The following is a 19115-nucleotide window of genomic DNA, read 5'->3' as shown; positions in this document are numbered from 1 at the left end:
CACAAGGATAAAGCCATCGTATTCAGTTTGTTACTAAAATTTAGATGTTTAATATATGCGCATTTGCCATTGTTGTATTTTATGGCTGATGTGTTTGGATTAAAAAGATAATAAACCACGAACTACGATTGTATTATCCTAAGGAGAAATCCATATTTATTTGTGATAAACGCGGGTAAAACATATCCTTATTCATTTTGTTAATAAAAGTTAAAAGTTTGATAAAGGTGAATTTGTCATTGTACTATTTTACTGTATAGCCTATGTTTTGTTTTTGTTTTTTGTTTTTCATTAATAATAATAATGAGCCATAAGCATTCGTTTAAATATGGGGAAAATCCAAAACCCTTTCATTTATGTGTGTTACAATGAGGGTACATCAGTCTTATCCGTCCCGTTCAGGAAAGTTTTATGTTTAATAAGCGACTTTGTCATTGTAGCAATGCTGATGTTGTGTGTGTTTTTATCATTAAGAGTAATATTGAATCAACCTTAAGGATTAATTTTGTTTCAAGAATAGGAAAGATCTAACATTAAAGATAAAAATAAGTGCTACATGCTCTTGTTCTTGTCTTTGTAGGCTTAGGCTACTTTTTTCAATGAATTTGAATGAATATACAAATTAAGAATTTTTTTATTATTTTTTTTATAATAAATCATTCATTCATTTATTTTTAACACCGCACCCCCAGTAGGGCTGTGCAATTAATCGAATTCGATTGTCATGCGCATCTCGTCAGTAAAGACGGTCCCGTGATTAGTACTAAATCAGCATCACCTGCTTTCAGAGGGAGCGGCTTTCACTACACAGAGCCGTAGTTCACTGACAAATTAGGCGATATCACGTTCTAAATCGAATACGATTCATCTGTGATTATGAGGGCGATTTTGCCTAATTATCAGTGAACTACTGCTCTATGTAGTGAAAGCCGCTCAATCTGAAAGCAGGTGATGCTGATTTACTACTAATCACGGGACCGGCTTTAATGACGAGATGCGCACAACAATCGAATGCGATTTATTGCACAGCCCTAACCCCCGTGGGCTACACTCCAGGGGGCGCTGCAGTACCCTCAGCACCCCTACTTCCCACGGTGATGCGTTTAGCGTTCGTGAACACCACCAAGACGTAGTTTTAACAGAGTAGTGGCCCTGGGCATGTGATCAAAAGCGCAAATCTTATTGGCTAACCTGTTTTATTTGAAGTGCGATGTAAAAGAGATTAGAAAACCTTTCTGTAAAAAAATACAAATAAAAAATATGACACTGATGTCATGCAAATGTTCGTGTTGGTCTGAACCAAAACCAAACCAAACGTTCACGCCGTGATGTAAACAGGCATTTACTCATGGAACGACAGAACTTCTTCAGCTAATCATACACATAAACGAGACTAATTATTCTGTAAGGGAAAATGGTATTAACAGCCGGCGTTCACACCAAGTACAATAACAGAAACTGTAAGCTTTAATAACCATTCTAATTCAGCGAGAATAGTGAAGCTCACACCACAACCAAAACAATAACGACAGTAGAATAATATCACTGGAATCACTTTCAGAACAATTTCATTCACCCTGATGAACAATGAAAACATTAACAGCCAATCAGAATCCACTCGACTTTAAAGAGCTTCAGCATTTTTAAGCGACAGACAACTAAACCGCAGTGCACTTACAACAAACATAACGTTATCGAGCTTTGATGTGCATACTAATATAGTTTTCGTTCTCGCTGTAAATGTAAGATTTTTAATTAAAATATCCAAAAACCACTAGAACAGTGTTATATATTTTGCTGACTTGTGTACTTGCATTATCCCAAATGTTTCAAAGAAAGTTTAAATCCAGAGAAATAAGCAGTTTTAACTAGTGACTCGGACCGTGTCCATAGTGTCATTGTGTCGCCTGCCAATGACGTCATACCCCCTCGATTTCTGGTTTTGTTTTGTAGAAAACATGGAAAAACCAAAGACTCTTTAATATGTTGTATGCTTTAACAGACAGGTGACGACCGCACAGAGTAGCATGAACTTTCAAATGTATCTAGTATGATAAAACAGTCTGCGACTCCACATACTCTCAAGGGATGATTCCACACTCAGTAACAGTGTCATCAAACTACGCCTTTGTATCTGTTTATTTTGAATACGTGCCCTCCATGGGGGTCGAAAATTACATATTGTGCCATTAAACAGCCCTGAAAACTGGTTTCACACCACCAGAGAAGCTTATAAAAATCATTATCCAGAAGGGCCAAAATGTCCTCAAGACCACTGCAATCCAACCAGTTTTGGCACATGATGGAACACCCAATCTGAGACATGTTTTTTTGGGTAACCAGTGCACTCACAGCATTGTCCATCCTCGTGCTCCACCTTATATAGCGTCTGGGCAGCGTCTCCACCTCTCTGATGTCATCTATCGTGATGTCATTGGGAAACACGGCAAAGAGTGAGGTCACATACATGATGATGGACTTCTTATCCGGCAACTGCACCGCCACATCTGAGAAACACACAGAGAGAGAGAGAATGAATATGAATATGGGTGTGTGCGTGTTTGTGGAGTTGCTCTCTGAGGCCGCTCTGATTAGTTATGGCTCATGTGAACTTGTGTTCAGGAAAAGCCATGTAATCCAATCAAGTCCAGATGATTAGTCTCAGGATCTGGGCTCTGGAATGTGCTGGACACCGATTTGTTGAGTGGCATTGTTTTGTTGGTTTGATTCCCTGCTTCAGGCGTAAACAACAAACTGACATGATCTCCAATCAAGGCCAACATCACGTAAGCTGGAGATAATGGTCAAGAACGCTAACAAAAAGACAATTGTCTGTTAGGGCTGTACAAATAATCAAAATAAAAATAATCAATATCGCGACATGGCCTAGTGTGATTATCAAATTGCGAAGGCTGCGGTTTAATAAAATAAATACATGTGCTGAATGTTTGATAGTGAAGCACGGCTCTGTGTTCATTTACACATGAGCAGCTCATTATCTGCCATTATAACATGCGTTTGGGAAAGCAACATGTGCAACCATCTTCTCAGACTTTTAATGAGAAACACTCATCAAAGGAAAGGCAAGCTTTAAGGGCTCACAACTGTATTAGTCACCAATGGCTTAATGTTTGAAAGTTAAGACAGAATATTAGTGCTGTAATTTCACAGCTGTAATGTGAAGTCATCTCTAATGACTGGACTTCACCGAACAATGGAAAATGTTTATAGCGTTCTGCTTCTATTCTGAATTGGAGCAGTTCTAGTGTCACGATGCTTCTTTACCTTCTGGATCCAGGAGTCTCTCAATGTTGAGTTGATCTTTGGCGAATGTGAAAGCGTGGTCCAGCCTCTCCACTGGGGATAGATGAACCACTTCCTCCCAGCTGAACCCCTGAGGCCTGAAACACAATTCACATCAAGAGTCTAAACGGCCGTTCACACATGCAGCAACAAGCTAACCTGCAGTCATTCACCATCAACGAGATCTGACATGAGCAACAGCGTTCCATGACGAGATTCAGTTCAGGTAGTCACTGTGATTACAGAATGCACTTTTGACTGTTTCGAAACCGAACCGGTGTGGACCGACAACCACATTTCTGCTGTGTGGTGTGGATGAAGCCCACAGATCTAGAAGATATTCAAGCAGCTCCACATGAATCCACATCTGCAAACTTCTGTCATTCATAGCTACACACCCTTGCGTGTTTCCTTAATAAATATTTGCAGATCTGATAACTCTCCGGGTGCCAATAAAAGTGTATAACAAAAATCTCTTTAAAACACACTTTTTAAAAATACTATTATGATTACCCCACAAAAAAACAACAAAAAAAAAAGAAAAAAAAGTCTGGATTACATCTGGACCTACGGACTTGTTCTCAATCCCTTCATCCATAAACATTACACATTGCTTACAGAAGATAATAAAGAATTTAGTGATAAAGGTGCAAACATGCATAAAATCCTTGGAGAATTTGTCTGATAATAGATTGCAAATCAGCTTTATGCTATACCTTTTTCATCCGATGTTACATTTAAGTTTAAAAATGAGTGTGTGTGTGTGTGTGTGTGTGTGTGTGTGTGTGTGTGTGTGTGTGTGTGTGTGTGTGTGTGTGTGTGTTTCCATGGGCTCATGATATGTTCCACCTAAAGCTTATGAACACAAACTCTCTTGACCTCTGACCCAATCAATACGCTCCAGAGCCTTTCCCTAGAGAGTCCACTGACAGCAGCCTCAACATGCCAGCACTGCGAGTGTGTGTGTGTGTCACCCACCTGAAGTGGTGTAGGATGGCGTTGAAGGCCAGGCCGTCTGCCCAGCTGGTGGTGAAGTTGAGCACGTTGACGTTGTTATAGTTGCGGGTGCAGTTTCTCACCCAGCTCAGCAAAATCTTCTCACTGTTGGTCTGCTGAAGACTGGACATCACATCCTTCATGACGTCCTTGACCTGCGCACACACACACACACACACACACACACACACACACACACACAGAGGACTGTTAGACTATATTATTAATGACTAGAGATGCACCGATCAACCGGCCAGGGACCGGAATTAGCCGGTTTTCCGCATGATCTGTTTTGACGTCACACTTACAGCAACTGATAATATATTTATGTTGTGTCAGATGAGGCTTGCGCAGCCTGAGTGAATGAGAGACTCGTGCAGAAATCAAAACATATGAGTGCAACAGCATACACAGAAAGTTACAGATGCATACTGCGGTAGAAAAAATAAAATACATTTATAATATGATTTAGGTACGCACGAATAAAATGTTTCAATATGACTGCAATGTGATTTTATACAATAGTAGTTCAATAAACAAGAAGTTAAAATTAAGTGACTTAATTTTAGACAAATTATGTTATTGCTCAATCTCGCTGATGAAAATAGTTCGTCAAACCCACAGCAGAACTGTTTTGTGTCTCCGAGCAACACGGCGGTGTTTGTTACTGAATAAATCCATGTTTTTGAATGAATCGAGTGAGTCTATGATTCAGTAACTCATTCATAAAGACAGTCACTTGCCTCATTTGTGAATGAATCAGCCGTTTGAATAAATCTGCTGAATGAAGGACTAAATGACTCACTCACTTAAACAGTCATTTGCTGCCATTTGCTGGTTTTTGTTTCATATTTAAAACCATCATGGCATTTCTTATTTGTACATTTAAAAAATATTTAAAACCTCAATCTATAAAAGTCTTTATGCATCTGAAATGTTGCAGTGTAAATGCATTTACAGCACCTCAGCTTCATCAAACAGTCTGTGTAAATACATCTAATGTCATTTCAGATGCAGCTTCTGTGTCTGCTGCAGTGAAAAGATTGAGTTTGTTCAGAATGATTTCATTTGAATGGTAACAACTCTAACTGAATTAATTGAAACAATGTAAGAATTTGATGTGAAAGATGACACATTTAATAAGGTCAAAAGGAAACCATAATTAAGTGGTTGGAAATGACATCTGTTTTTGTTATATACAGCAACTCCTTTTCAGTTAATTGTTATTTATATCCCTTTTCTAGTCACGGAGCACTTTATTTTGTAAGTTAGATAGAGAAGAAAACATCTGCAACATTGTCCAGATTAAGGAAATTGTAATGTTTATTTATTTTTATTTATTTATTTTATTTATTTTTTGCATTAAAAATGTATTTTTGTTTGTATTTGCTGTAATTATAGCTTTTAGAAAGAAAATCAGAATCGGCAAAAATCAGTATCGGCAGGTCACGCACATACAAATCGGATTCGCCAAGACTTTTTAGAAACATGATTTTAATAGTGAGAGCACATCAGATGTCCTCACAAAACAGTTTTTGTCATTCACTTTTAACATTAGAACCTTAAAAGCAGCAAAACCCATATACATCTTGTGTCTCAGAAATATGTTTGCACATAAAGAATCCAGATTTAAGAGCTTTGTGTGTGTTTTCTGACCTGCCAGTGCAGTATGATGCTCCAGATGAGTCCTAGAGTGAGCTTATGATTACCATCAACAATATCAGTCCCGCCAATATTCACCAGATCCACCTGAAAGAAAAATAAATAAATAAACAAAACCGTAAAAAAAAAACAAGAAAAATATTTAAAATAAATAAATAAAATATAAATTTAAATATAAATATAAATCTAAATATATATTTTTTTATCGCATTTCCAAGAGGACAATTAAAGAACAAATGTATTTAAGCTCAAATAATCTGAGACAGTTCTTTAAAAAGGGTTCATTAATAAATGTTTCTGGTTTACTGGGAAAATTCATCAGTGTTTGTTAATCCAGGCAAGAAAGAAAAAAATAATGAATAAAAATAAACAAGAAAATTTACAAATTAGGTTACACTAAAATACACTTTACAGGAAGGTTCCATCATTACTTAAGTACACTAATTAAAATGAACTGACAATAAAAATAATTATTTATTAATATCAGTTAATTTCAACATTTAATAACATTAAAATGAAAGTTTGCATGTTAATATTATTTAATGGACCTGAGGTAACATGAACTAACAATAAACCATTGTATTTTTATTGCCAAACATTAACAAAGACACAATTTAGTTTCTTTGTTCAGTAACAAAGATAATGAATTGCTCATTGCTATGATGGGACTTTACTGTAAAACATTACCAAAAATTATTTTCATAATCTTTCAAATTGTAATAACTCTCTCCGCCTCTGAATAGATCTGAGTTAAAAATAGATCTGAGTCTGACCTACATTATTTCCAAGTAAACTCAAAAATGTTACATTACAAAGTAAATGTTTCATACTGTATCACGTCTTGAACGCCGTTGTGTGCTTCCATATGGAATATATAAACCCACAGTTGTTCCTAAGCTGCTATTACTGACTCAGAGAAAAGAAAGAGGCATTGAGAGAGGATTACGGGCCGCTGACGTGCTGTGTGTGATTCTGTGTAAACACACGCCTATCTGACAGGTGTAGATTAACCAAACCTACACTTACCATTCAAGCGTTCGACTAAAGCTGTCATGTTTGTTTAGAGTCAATCACTGCGTTTAGAGAGCCAGCTCAACCTCAACATAATCAGAGTGTAATATTCAAAGAACGTAACCAATCGAAAGCAGCGTCACTAAATGTGTGGCTGCATTTATGAGAGATCACTGCAGGATCAGCAAACATCTGGACCAGGAGCGATGAGACCCCACATAAACCTGTATTAGACCCACACAGATCCGCAGGAAACTGTGCTGTGTGAATATTCACCGCTCAGATAATTACAGGGTAATGATAGACACTTATATCAGCCAGGACAACTAATCATCCAACCTTAGGTCATTTTAGAAATGTTCAGTGTTTGCCATAACCTGTTGCTGCTTTTCCTTTAGGGCTTCCAAACACATAGTTTGTTTGTTTGTTTGTTTGTTTGTGTGTTTGTGTTTGTGTTTGTGTGTGTGTGTGTGTGTGTGTTGTGTGCTGTGCTGTGCTTTGTTTGTGTTTGTGTGTGTGTGTTTGTGTGTAGGTGTGTGTGTGTGTGTGTGTTGTGCTTGTTAGTGTGTGTGTTTGTGTGTAGTGTGTGTGTGTGTGTGTGTGTGCTTGTTTGTGTGTGTGTTTGTGTGTAGGTGTGTGTGTGTGTGTTGTTCTTTTTTGTTTGTGTGTGTGTTGTGTGTGTTTTGTGTGTGTAGGGGTGTGTGTGTGTGTGTTGTGCTTGTTTGTGTGTGTGTGTGTGTGTGTGTGTGTGTGTGTGTGTGTGTGTGTGTGTGTGTGTGTGTGTCTGTGTGCTTGTGTTTGTGTGTGTGTGTGTTACAGTGTAGGTGTGTGTGTGTTGTGCTTGTTGTGTGTGTAGGTGCGTGTGTGTAGGTGTGTGTGTAGGGGTGTGTGTGTGTGTGTTTGTTTGTTTGTGTAGTGTGTGTGTGACATAGTTCACAGTAGGGCTGGATAGCATAGAAAACACATATATTTTTACTGTAAAAATTTGTGGGCAAAAAATTAACTAACAGCTGAGAGAGCTGATATACTGACAGAGACAGAAACACCACTATAAAAATTACACATATAAATATGACATTAATTAAAAATTGTTTAAGTTAAAAAAAATAAAATAAAATAAAATAAAAAAAAATAAAATAAAAAAAAAAAAAATAAAATAAAATAAAATAAGGTACTGTGATAGCACTAAGTCCCCTAAAAACACTGATCTGGAACATGAGTGAACATGCTAAATGTGACAATATAGCATCTGTGCTTGTGGCTCTGTTTAGTCTGTCTGACTCCAGGCCATCAAACCATAAAGACAGAGGACATGTCGAAATGTGGAGACCTTGTCATCAAAACTCCACGCTAATGTCCCTAAAAGACACACAGGAACTGTAAAGCATTTTAATTAGCCTGCCCTTGCTGTACGCTCCCTAGGCAGCGTCTGTCAGCTGATACGAGGCAAGAAATAAAAATAATTTTCTCCCGCAGCTGAAGCCCAGAGAGTCAAGCAGCAGCAAGGACAAGCGGGAAGTTCGAGAGAGACTCACGCTGTTCTGATGAAGGACCTGCAGCACGCGGTTGACGTTGTTGAGGGAGTGAACTCTAGTAGAGCCTCGCTCTTTGGTCTGAGAGAAAGAGAAAGAGTTACGCTCACAAATGTACAGTACAAACAGTGCTAGAGTATTACTGTGTTTCTGAACATGCACCATGATAGTACCACATTTCCTTAGAATAGTGTGGAGCAAAATAAATTACCATTCAACAGTTTAGGGCTGATGTGATTTATTTTTTTTTTTTACATTTTCAAAATAAATCTTACTAAGGCTGCAGTAATTTGATAAAAATCATTAATATTGTGAAAAATTATTACAATTTAAAATGTATATATTAAAACTGAATATACTGTAAAATATAATTTATTTCTGTGATCTAAGCTGAATTTTCAGCATCATTACTCCAGTCTTCAGTGTCACATGATCTTCAGAAATCATTTTAATATGCTGTTTGCTGAAACATTTCTGATTATTATCAATGATAAAAACATTTGTGCTGTTTTGTCCTCTTTTTTTCATGAATAAAAAGAAAAGCATTTATTAAGAAAATAAATATTTTATAACTTTGTCTTTACTCTCACTTTTGATCAATTTAACACATCCTTGTTAAATAAAAATATTATTTTATCCAAAAATAAAATAAAATAAAAATGCACTAACCTCAACCCCCTCCCCCTTTTTGACAATATTCAATATATATCTTGATTTGTATTGCATTTGCTGAAAAATTACTTGAAGGTGATTTTTTTCCCAATCAGAAAAACAATTTCAACCAAACAAAAATTAGTTGCCAATTTGATTTGTAATATTTGATGCAACAATTAAAAATCCACACTTTTTTCCACACCGATTTCACTACAAAAAGCATATGAACGAATCCAATTTTGAAAGAGCCAGTTTCAAACGATTCAATCCTTAATGACCAAAATCATCATAAAGAAAATGTTTAATAAATACATATTTGATAAATAAAATAACCCGGGCCTACCTTACAGTACTATAATGTAAATACTATAACATAATCATTCAGTTTCACAGTCTGATATCCGAAACCATTCACTCCATCAAAATAATGGCATGCTACTTTAAATAAGAGCTACATCTCAACACGAGGCGATGCTGTGAGAATGAAACACTGTAATCAGGAGTGATGAAGATGAAGCCCACAGCCTCTGCCACTCAAACACTCTGTGTGTGTGTAACTCTAAATCAGTGTTTGGTTGAGGCTAAATATAACACACCATTCAGACACATTACACTCGACTCGCTATTCAAACCCTCCCAACCATCAAACACACACACACACACACGCACGCACCAGTGTGTTTCCAGTCAGCCCCTCCAGGAGATCGAGGAGTTTTCTGCCGTCTTTCAGGTCAGAGAACATGTCTTTGATGGGCGCCTTCCCCGTCTACAACACATAACAGTAAAGTTAAATGCACATTAAAAATCATCTTTTTCTCATTGTTTTACTAAATAAAAAAATAAAAAAATCATATATCACATAATAAACTACAAAATGTACCTTCACATTTAATATTTTAAAACAATATTATTTGATAATTATATAACAGTAGTCAACATTTGAAGTGGATCAAAAAAAAAAGAGAAGAACAGGTATTGTTTTGATTTTAGGACAACTTCGATGAATGGTTTTGATCCACTCCAAATGTTGACTACTGTAATATTATTATTAATAATAGCATATTTAAAGCAATAAGTTTATTAGAAATGCCGTGTAGAGACATTTTTGACTACAAACTAATCACTGAATCAAGTTTTGAACGTGAAAGTGGGAAGTCAACCCAAGAATTGGCTTCTTGTTATCTCAGTATATTACCAGGATTAGGGCTGGGCGATATATCGCATGTGTTTGTCACGTGCATTTCGTCAGTAAAGCCTGTTCCCTGATTGCCGCTAAATTGCCATCACCTGCTTTCAAATGGAGCGGCATTTAATATACAGAGCCGTAGATCACTGACAAGCTACGCAATATCGCGTTCATTATCGAAGGCGATTCATCTGCGATAATGAACCAGGATACATGCATATGCAGCATTTAAATAATAAGATACACGGGTGCAGTGCACAGATGTTTTTCGGTCTGGTTCTCATGAGAGCACCTGGAGATTTGCTTCAGTGCTCACACTGCACATAGTGTGACCCATAAAAAAAATAGTAATAGTACTACTGCACATAAATATTAAAATAAAACGTGATAATACCATTTTAAACTAATACAATAAGTATTAAAATACAATTATTTTTAGCACACTTAAAAAAATGCAGTGCTAATATTTAAACTTGAATTGTTTTGTTGTTGTTGTTGTTTCTATTTTGGTGGGTTGCACTGCCGGTTTCAGCGCTGCTGAGTGAAGAGCATCAGTGAATGAAATGTCACAGTTCTGTGTTTTGCTCTGAAACAGGCAGCACACTGCCTAGAATTGTGCTTTCAGTTCGAATGAAAATCTTACACAGTATTACAGTTACAGTCGATCTAAAACTGTGCATTAACATGATGATTGTGCATTAACAGCTCTCAGCTGTGTTGGTACACAAATGAGTTGTTCTGTGTATGTTTTCCTTCACATGCAAATTTAAGCTGGGTGTGCTCTCTTCAGCATTAACTATGTTAGAGAGTGATGTAATAAAAGTGAGAGAGAGAGCAGAGCTCTGTGACCTCAGACACCAAACACCGCTGCAGGAAACCAAACCCTGATCTGAACAACAGCGAGTTCAAAACGCACAACAACTTCGGACACTTATACAATTTTAAATAGAACTTTTTTTCTATGTGAATATATATTATGTAATGTATTCCTGTGTATTTTCAGCATCATTACTCCAGTCTTCACTGTCACATGATCCTTCAGAAATCATTCTAATATGCTGATTTGCTGCTTGACAAAACATTTGTTATCAATGTTGAAAACAGTTGTGCTGCCCAATATTTTTGAGGAAACTCTGATGCATTTTTTACTTAAAAATCTATCTTTTCCAACATTACCAATGTCTTTACAGTCACTTTTGATCAATTTAATGCATCCTATTTTAACGTGTATTCATTTGAACAGATAAATCCATGAATTTAATAAAATGATACTTTTAAGAATAGCTGTGTTCTTTATATTTTCCTTTATAAGACGCAGAATGTGGAGCTGTGTTGTTAATACAGTCTCCTCTGTATGCCATGCCTAACAAGCACTTCAGCATTGACTGTTTTCACAATACACTGTCGAGGAACCTTGAGTGCATCAGTGCTTCAGAAGAAATCAACCGTTTGAGATCTCTGGCAGAACGCTCTGAGATCAGCCATCGAAGCAGAAGTTCAGAAGTTCAGCAGGAGCTCTGTCGGCACTGTTACCTTGGAGAACTGCGCGTTGATCCACTTCGTGAAGGTTTTTTTCTGTACGGCATCATGTTCATCTGAAAAACGAAGAGAGGGGTAAGTAGGTAAGCAAGAAGGCAATATGGTAAACGTTCATGTGTGAATGAGAAACACTGCTGAGATCTGCAGACACTTTCACTTCCACAAACTAAAAAACAAAGAGTTAATTTAACCGAATTAAATGGCTACATCTTCTGTGTACAATTTAATTCAGGGACAAATCCTCAGTAACCAAATGGGTATTGATTCTTAATTTACTAATTGCAATTAGATTAGTCCAATACTGGAAGCAGATTCCAAACCTCTCGATCACAAAAGATGATATTTTGAAGAATTTTGGTAACCAAACATAGGTTGACTTTCATAGTATGAATATATTATAGAAGTCAATGGCTGTCAGCATCTCCTTGGTTAAAAACATTGTCTTTCACATTCAGCAGAGACTCAAACATGCTCATTTTTTCACAATGTTCATTTTTTGGAGAATTATCCCTTTAAATGTTATGGATAATTGTATAATGCTCTCAGTGTCTTACTCTCCACGCTGCTTAATTACATCCACTCCAAACAGTCCTGCACTTTTTCCACCCTGCGATGTCCACGTGGGTCTGCTCTTAACTAGAGGCCTTTTAAACGTGTTACTCATTGACAGACATCTTTAAAATAGATAGAAACCTTGAGGTATAAGTCAAGTAAGGAACCAATACAATGCTTTCTTGTAACTGTCAATCAAAGCACAGGAGGCGGAGTCTGTCTAATGCAGCATAAGGTCAAAACATTATAGCATTAGTGTCACACTGTGTCTGCTGTCCATATATCCCTGTTTGAATCCACACAGAGCATGTGTGTGATCCTGTTACCGAGGGACAAGATTCCCACACACACACACACACACAACAAAAATCACTGTGTAACCAGCGTGAACCCTAGAGGGATCAAAGGTTAAGACCACCAGCCTGCCGGGTCACCTGCTCTTTTGAGAGTGAGTGAGTGAGTGAGTGAGTGAGTGAGTGAGTGTGTGTGTGTGTGTGTGTGTGTGTGTGTGTGTGTGCGTGTGTGTGTGTGTGTAGATGAGGGCCAGAAAGCCAGGAATGCGCTGCAGGCAACAGAAATGGTGTAAAATGAGAAACGCATCTCTGACACACAGGAAGGAACTGATCATGGTCCCTATCAATCATGCAGATATCACTGATCATCTTTACAACACTCTGCACAAGCACCGAATGTGTGAATCTCATTAATATAATCAAAATCAGTAAAAAACAACTGTGGGAAAATATAGACTTATCAGAAAATAAAGGAAAATAAAGACTGTTAAAAACTACCATTACATTTTTTTTTGGCATTGCAACATTTTCATGAACATTCATAAACATATGCATCAAAACTGACATTACTGTAATGTAAATGTTAATATTAATAAATAAAAATCTCATTCTCAAAATACCAGATATGTATATATAAAACACTACTTCTATAGTTACTTGAAAAAGTACTCTGATTGCATAACTCGTGTGACCACCAACACTGCCCCTAACATTATACTTTGTGCTTGTGGCCTGAACATGTTTTCCTGAGATTCACCTTCAGACCCCACCAATCCGATTCAACAATAGTCAGAAACGAGCAGTGATGAACACACACATCCTGCTCTAGAACTCTTATCACACTCACAAGCAAACACTTGCCTTTTATCTAAACCCTGACATTCCTCGAGTGACTCGCAGCCTGTTCTTTACAAACGCTGTGTGTGTGTGGGAGTGTGTTATGAGTGCCCATCAAGATACAGTGCTCCTGACTGACTGGCTGAAGGCATTTCTGCTATGCTGCATGAGCAGAACAGAATCACAGCACACTCGGTGTCCTTTAGTGATCCAGAGAAAGGCTGAGGCCAAAGTTCACCAAAGACCAGCACACAACTGTCAGCATGAGACGAACTGTCTCTGTGATTAGGAACAGGGCTCTGTTTATAAACAAAAAGAGAAGGCAAACAATTCCCACAGAATTAGAATGAAGGAAGGACCCGAGCCGTACATCGAAACCAGGTTTAATGCTTTATAAAACATTCCAGTTTACGTGTGTGTGCTCATTCACATACAAGTGTGCGTTTTGATCACATCTATACAGGACCTGCTTATATGAGATATATTTTGACATGGGACATTCCATAATGCATAAAATTCCCATAATTGAGGTAGTGGTTCCTCCTCCAGTGTGAACTCCTGCCCGAGCTTGTCTGCATGAAGGCAGAGGGAGGAAAAGTTCAAGAAAAACACTCATTTATAGACAGGAATTCAACAACACAGTCATATCATAAAAAACAACAACAACAACTTTCATGTACTTCTAAGAGTCGGAGTTTGATGGAAAGTGGAAATCCAGTCCACTTACTGAATCTAAACTGCAAAAATGACTCAGAAATCATCTTAATTATGACAATGCAACTTTCAGCTCATTGACATATGACCCGCCCACATTTACATGTCCAATCCTATTAAGAATTCTGCCACTCGACTCGCTCTGATAAACAACACTATAGCTACAGTATAATGAGACGTCAGCTAATCACAACAGAGGTCATTTGCATATAAAATTCTTAAAGGTACAATAGCCAAACACTGTCCATAACCTCCAAAGAAACGTCCATCTCCTGTTATCTCTCACAACAAAATCCATCCACATATTTGTTTAGAGCTGTTTTGGCTTGTAAGCAGTGCTTGATCTGTGCAGATTTCTCTCCTGATTCAGATGAAGTGACTTTTCACTAAAGGAAGCAATGTTATGTATGGAGGACTCATATTTTAGCCAGAAGCAACTGTTTAAAGTTAAAATAGTCTCAATGAAGGATTTGTTTCTTACAATCATGAGTTTGGCTTCATAAGACGTTAACTGATGGACTGGAGCGGTGTGGATTATTGTGATGTTTTTATCAGCTGTTTGGACTCTCATTCTGACGGCACCCATTCACTGCAGAGCTACCATTAGTCAGCAAGTGATGCAATGCTACATTTCTCCAAATCTGATGAAGAAACAAACTCATCTACATCTTGGATAATCCGGGGATAAATTCATTTTCAGCAAATTTTCATTTTTGGGTGAACTATTCCTTTAAAACATTTATATAAATGGCATCTCTGATTTAAACTTCAGTAGCCAAAATGCAAAATGATGTTTGAGTTGTTTAGTTTGATTCATTTCCATGAGATGTTTCAAATGGTCCATTTCAATGAATCAGTTCAACAATTTGTTTGCATCACTTAAAAATATTCACAGAAGTCTGTGGGACATCAAAAAATGTTAATATTGCTGTATATTATTATACCGTTGGAAAACGCACTTTGGTTATTTTTTTAACCAGAGCTTTACTACATTTGACTCGTAGCAGTAAAATCTTTCTGGTTAGAATGGCTCCAAAGCTATATTTCTGAAAACAAAGTCATACAGTATATACACAACAACCTCAAAGCACACTACATACTAAATATCTGACTTGAACACCAGCACGCTCAATAACACAACCAACACTACAGGTACACACACACACAGCTGTACCTAGAGTAAAATACAGCACCCTACCTCTGAGTTTCACACTCTGTGTAGCCATGGAGTCATAAACCAACAGATGATGGAGAAAAGCAACTTCACATTCCTGTCTTCTCTATGCTCAGATATAGTAAAGAGTGACAGAGAAACAGAGCGAGAGCGCGAGCGGGAGGGAGGGAGGGAGGGAGGGAGGGAGGTGGGCACTGGGCATGTATGTTGTGCTCCACTGGTAGAAGACACACACGTCTCTGTGGAGTGCCATCCCAGCATGCATAAGTGCGAGAGCATGACCGACTCTGTGGGTCACCCCGACAACCATATGGCAGGTCACCGTGACGACCAAAGAGAATGTGATGGAATGGAATGGAATGTTGGAACTATAAAATTTCTTTAAAGAATACTTGTAACTTTACCTGAGGGTCTCGCTGTTGGAATTTACTAATACATTAAATAATAAAATAGTATTTTAAATAAACATTAACTTTACCTGAGGGTCTCGCTGTTGGACAGTGTTACCTAATAAAGTAACTTTACCTGAGGGTCTCGCTGTTGGACAGTGTTACCTAATAAAAACTAGTGACTTTTATACTTTTAATGTCAGAATTAGTAATATTTGTGTTGTTTTACTCTAATATCGAGACACAAACACACACACACACACACACACAAGACACTACTCTCCATTATAAATATATATAGGCTATATGCGCACACACACACACACACACACACACACACATACACACACGAAAAAAAAAAAAAGAAATATTAATATTAGACTTCACTTCTCGGATATACTTTTATATTGCACATGAGCTTTACTTATGTACACTACCTCTGATAAAACTTGAAGCAGTAACACACACTTAAAACACAATAACTACTGGTACACTCAGTGTGTATCAATGATACTCACATTATATACACAATAATACTCACAAACATCCAAAAACTCAACTTATATCACACTCTTACAATCACAACACACAGCCTGATCTGAGTCTAGAGGATCTACGTGAGCATTTACAAGCTTCAGAATAACCTGCAGCCGAAACGAAACATCTGAAAAGTGCACAAGTGTTTTGTGAATCAGGAAGTAAAAGAGTGTGCTCTTACCTAACTCAGGAAAGGAAAACTTCTTCCTCTGTTTTCGAAAAAAGCTGCGCTTCCTCCACTGCAACCACTTACTCATGTTCGTAACGTTTGCTCCATAGAGGAGGAAAATGAGAGGATGGGGAGATATACAAGAGAAAACAATGTACAGGAACTTCAGATGATGTCCGAGAAGAGTGATGCTGCTGCATGCAATGCATGCTGGGAGTAAACAGAGAAGCTGTGGTGGGTTTCTCTCAAACCGGTGTTTGTCAATCAAACGCACTTCACATCCTGTCAGAGTCACGCACCAGACATCTAAAAGAAACACGCAAGTAATAAAACACAAACACCTGATGAAATCATTCAAAAATCAGATCAACTAAACACACACCAAAAGCAAACGCACATAAAAAAAAAAAAAACACCTTACACTTAAGCACACAATTGTTCCTTGAGATGGAGTAATGAAGAGACTACAGCTGTGCTTCAAAACCTTGCGTGTCACCCATCTAGACAACACTTTTGGGCAACGTGCCCGAACTGGTCGCAAAACCTAGCACGTACCAACCAAGACATTTTAGCAATAGCCTACATATATCACCTACTGACAGGACTTCTGTGCAACACATGACGATCTACACAGATTCTGATGCTAGAGTCAAAATAATCCGAATAAGCATCTCAGCATTTAGCAAGTGTCACAGAAAGTGTCAGTGGACAGTGGTTTTGGGTGGAACTCGCCCAACAAAATTAAGAAACGGCCACCTCATACATTAAAACCACAAAAAAAAAACAAAAAAAAAAACAGCATAAATGGCACTTTTGGCCATTACAGACCACTCGCACTCTTCCTTCCCACATTGTAGCATGCTGTCTACCTTATTCAGCAACACAAGGGCAAACAAGGATATTTAGACAATATTTTGAACCTATAATAGACTCAAAAATTAATCATTATAACAAAAAAAAAAAGAAACATCACATAAATTCTTACACCATTATACATATTACAAATAATCAACTATTAATCATTAAAACCATTAAAAAATGGCTTTCTGTAGCGTGTTTTGGGACATTTTCCATAAGGAATTATTGGTTTTAACAAGCCACCAATAGAAGGCGACCAATTACCAATACAGACCAACAGGAACCATTACAGTTTCCATTACAACCAATACAATTCCCATTATAACCAGTAAAACCATTACAAATTTCAAAGTTTATTTTGGGGTTTTTTTTCAGCAGGGAAGACAAAAAAACATAGGCACAAAACTAGCAAGCTAGTATTTTAACAAGTTGTCTAGCAAGAAATCATCAGGCACAAAACTAGCAAGATAGTAACCTTAAAAAACCTAGCAAGCTAGCATTTTAGCAAGTTGTCTAGCAAGAAAGCAGCACAAAACTAACAAGTGAGTAACCTCAACAAAGCCTAGCAAGCTAGCATTTTAACAAGTTGTCTAGCAAGAAAGCTTCATAGGCACAAAACTATAGTAACCTAAAAAAAAAAAAAACTTTGCAGGCTAACAATTTAGTGAGTCAGCTAACTAGAAAGTAGGCACAAAACTAGCAAGCTAGCTAGTAACCTCAAGTATACCCAAAATAGTATCATGGTTAAGTCATTATTGCTAATTTTCTATTACATGTTCAGCAGCACTGTTGTTTATATTATTGGTTTTAAAAAGTAACTTGATGACTAGTTATCTGCCATACTTTCCAATTTTAGTTATTGGTATCTCAGCAAAATCCACTATTGGTTGACCTGTAATTATACATGTATATATATATTATATATATATATATATATATAATTATACATGTATAAAAAAAGTCTCAAAACCTAGCAAGCTGCCAATCTAAACACCAAAACATTAAACCTATAAAAAAAGTCTCAAAACCTAGCAAGCTGCCAATCTAAACAGCATTTTTGTAAACCTTATGTACGAAATGGTGAGCATCACAGGTGCAACATGCATTTAAAACATTGCCACCTAAACATGATTTTAAGTGTCCCAGGTGTAGGCTAAACACAGCTTGTGTGTTTTCCACTGCTTTCTCGAACCCTAGAGCACCATCTGTTGCGCGCTCCTATCGGACTCGAGTGACTCATTAGGGTTTGGGCTGGGCAGAGTAAATATCCCGGACTCGGCGAGGGGTCTGAAAACACGTGGCCTATGGATTCATTTGTTGACTCTGTTCTCCTCTGAGGTCAGGATGTGTTACAAACAACTAAAACACACACAGAGAAAACAGGAACAGAAAGGACTGCAGAAGGTTGATTACGCTTTCGTTTTCACTTTCCTCTAGTGAATGAAGGACACTGGGATGGGTTCTTTCTCACATGAGTGACATCCTTTACTTGTGTTGAGAAAATTGTGGGCTGGTGTGTGTATTTATATTTTAAGCAACAGGAATTGACAACAATGTCAACTACTATTTAACTCTTAAGTGCACAAATTTTCAAATATGTGTAATAAATACACTTTATTTAAAATATTGTATTAAAAACTATGAGTTATAATACTTACATTAGTATAAATTATTTTTTGATTATAACGTGCACTTTTTTGCACAGATTG

At 37.2% G+C, this 19115-nt stretch overlaps 1 protein-coding gene across 1 annotated transcript in view; it reads right to left on the bottom strand.

The window, feature by feature from the left end:
* Window positions 1–19115, bottom strand: part of LOC109087885 (utrophin-like) — a 48533-nt gene that overhangs the window by 14436 nt on the left and 14982 nt on the right. The window contains 7 exon segments of the mRNA XM_042751326.1: window positions 2353–2507; window positions 3286–3401; window positions 4282–4454; window positions 5956–6048; window positions 8508–8585; window positions 9832–9924; window positions 11878–11939. Coding sequence (XP_042607260.1) covers window positions 2353–2507; window positions 3286–3401; window positions 4282–4454; window positions 5956–6048; window positions 8508–8585; window positions 9832–9924; window positions 11878–11939 — 770 coding nt within the window.

This window comes from Cyprinus carpio, chromosome B23 (assembly GCF_018340385.1).
Source record: "Cyprinus carpio isolate SPL01 chromosome B23, ASM1834038v1, whole genome shotgun sequence".
Taxonomy (NCBI): domain Eukaryota; kingdom Metazoa; phylum Chordata; class Actinopteri; order Cypriniformes; family Cyprinidae; genus Cyprinus; species Cyprinus carpio.
The sequence above is the reverse complement of the archived record's forward strand: the minus strand, read 5'-3'. Positions and strand labels throughout refer to the sequence as shown.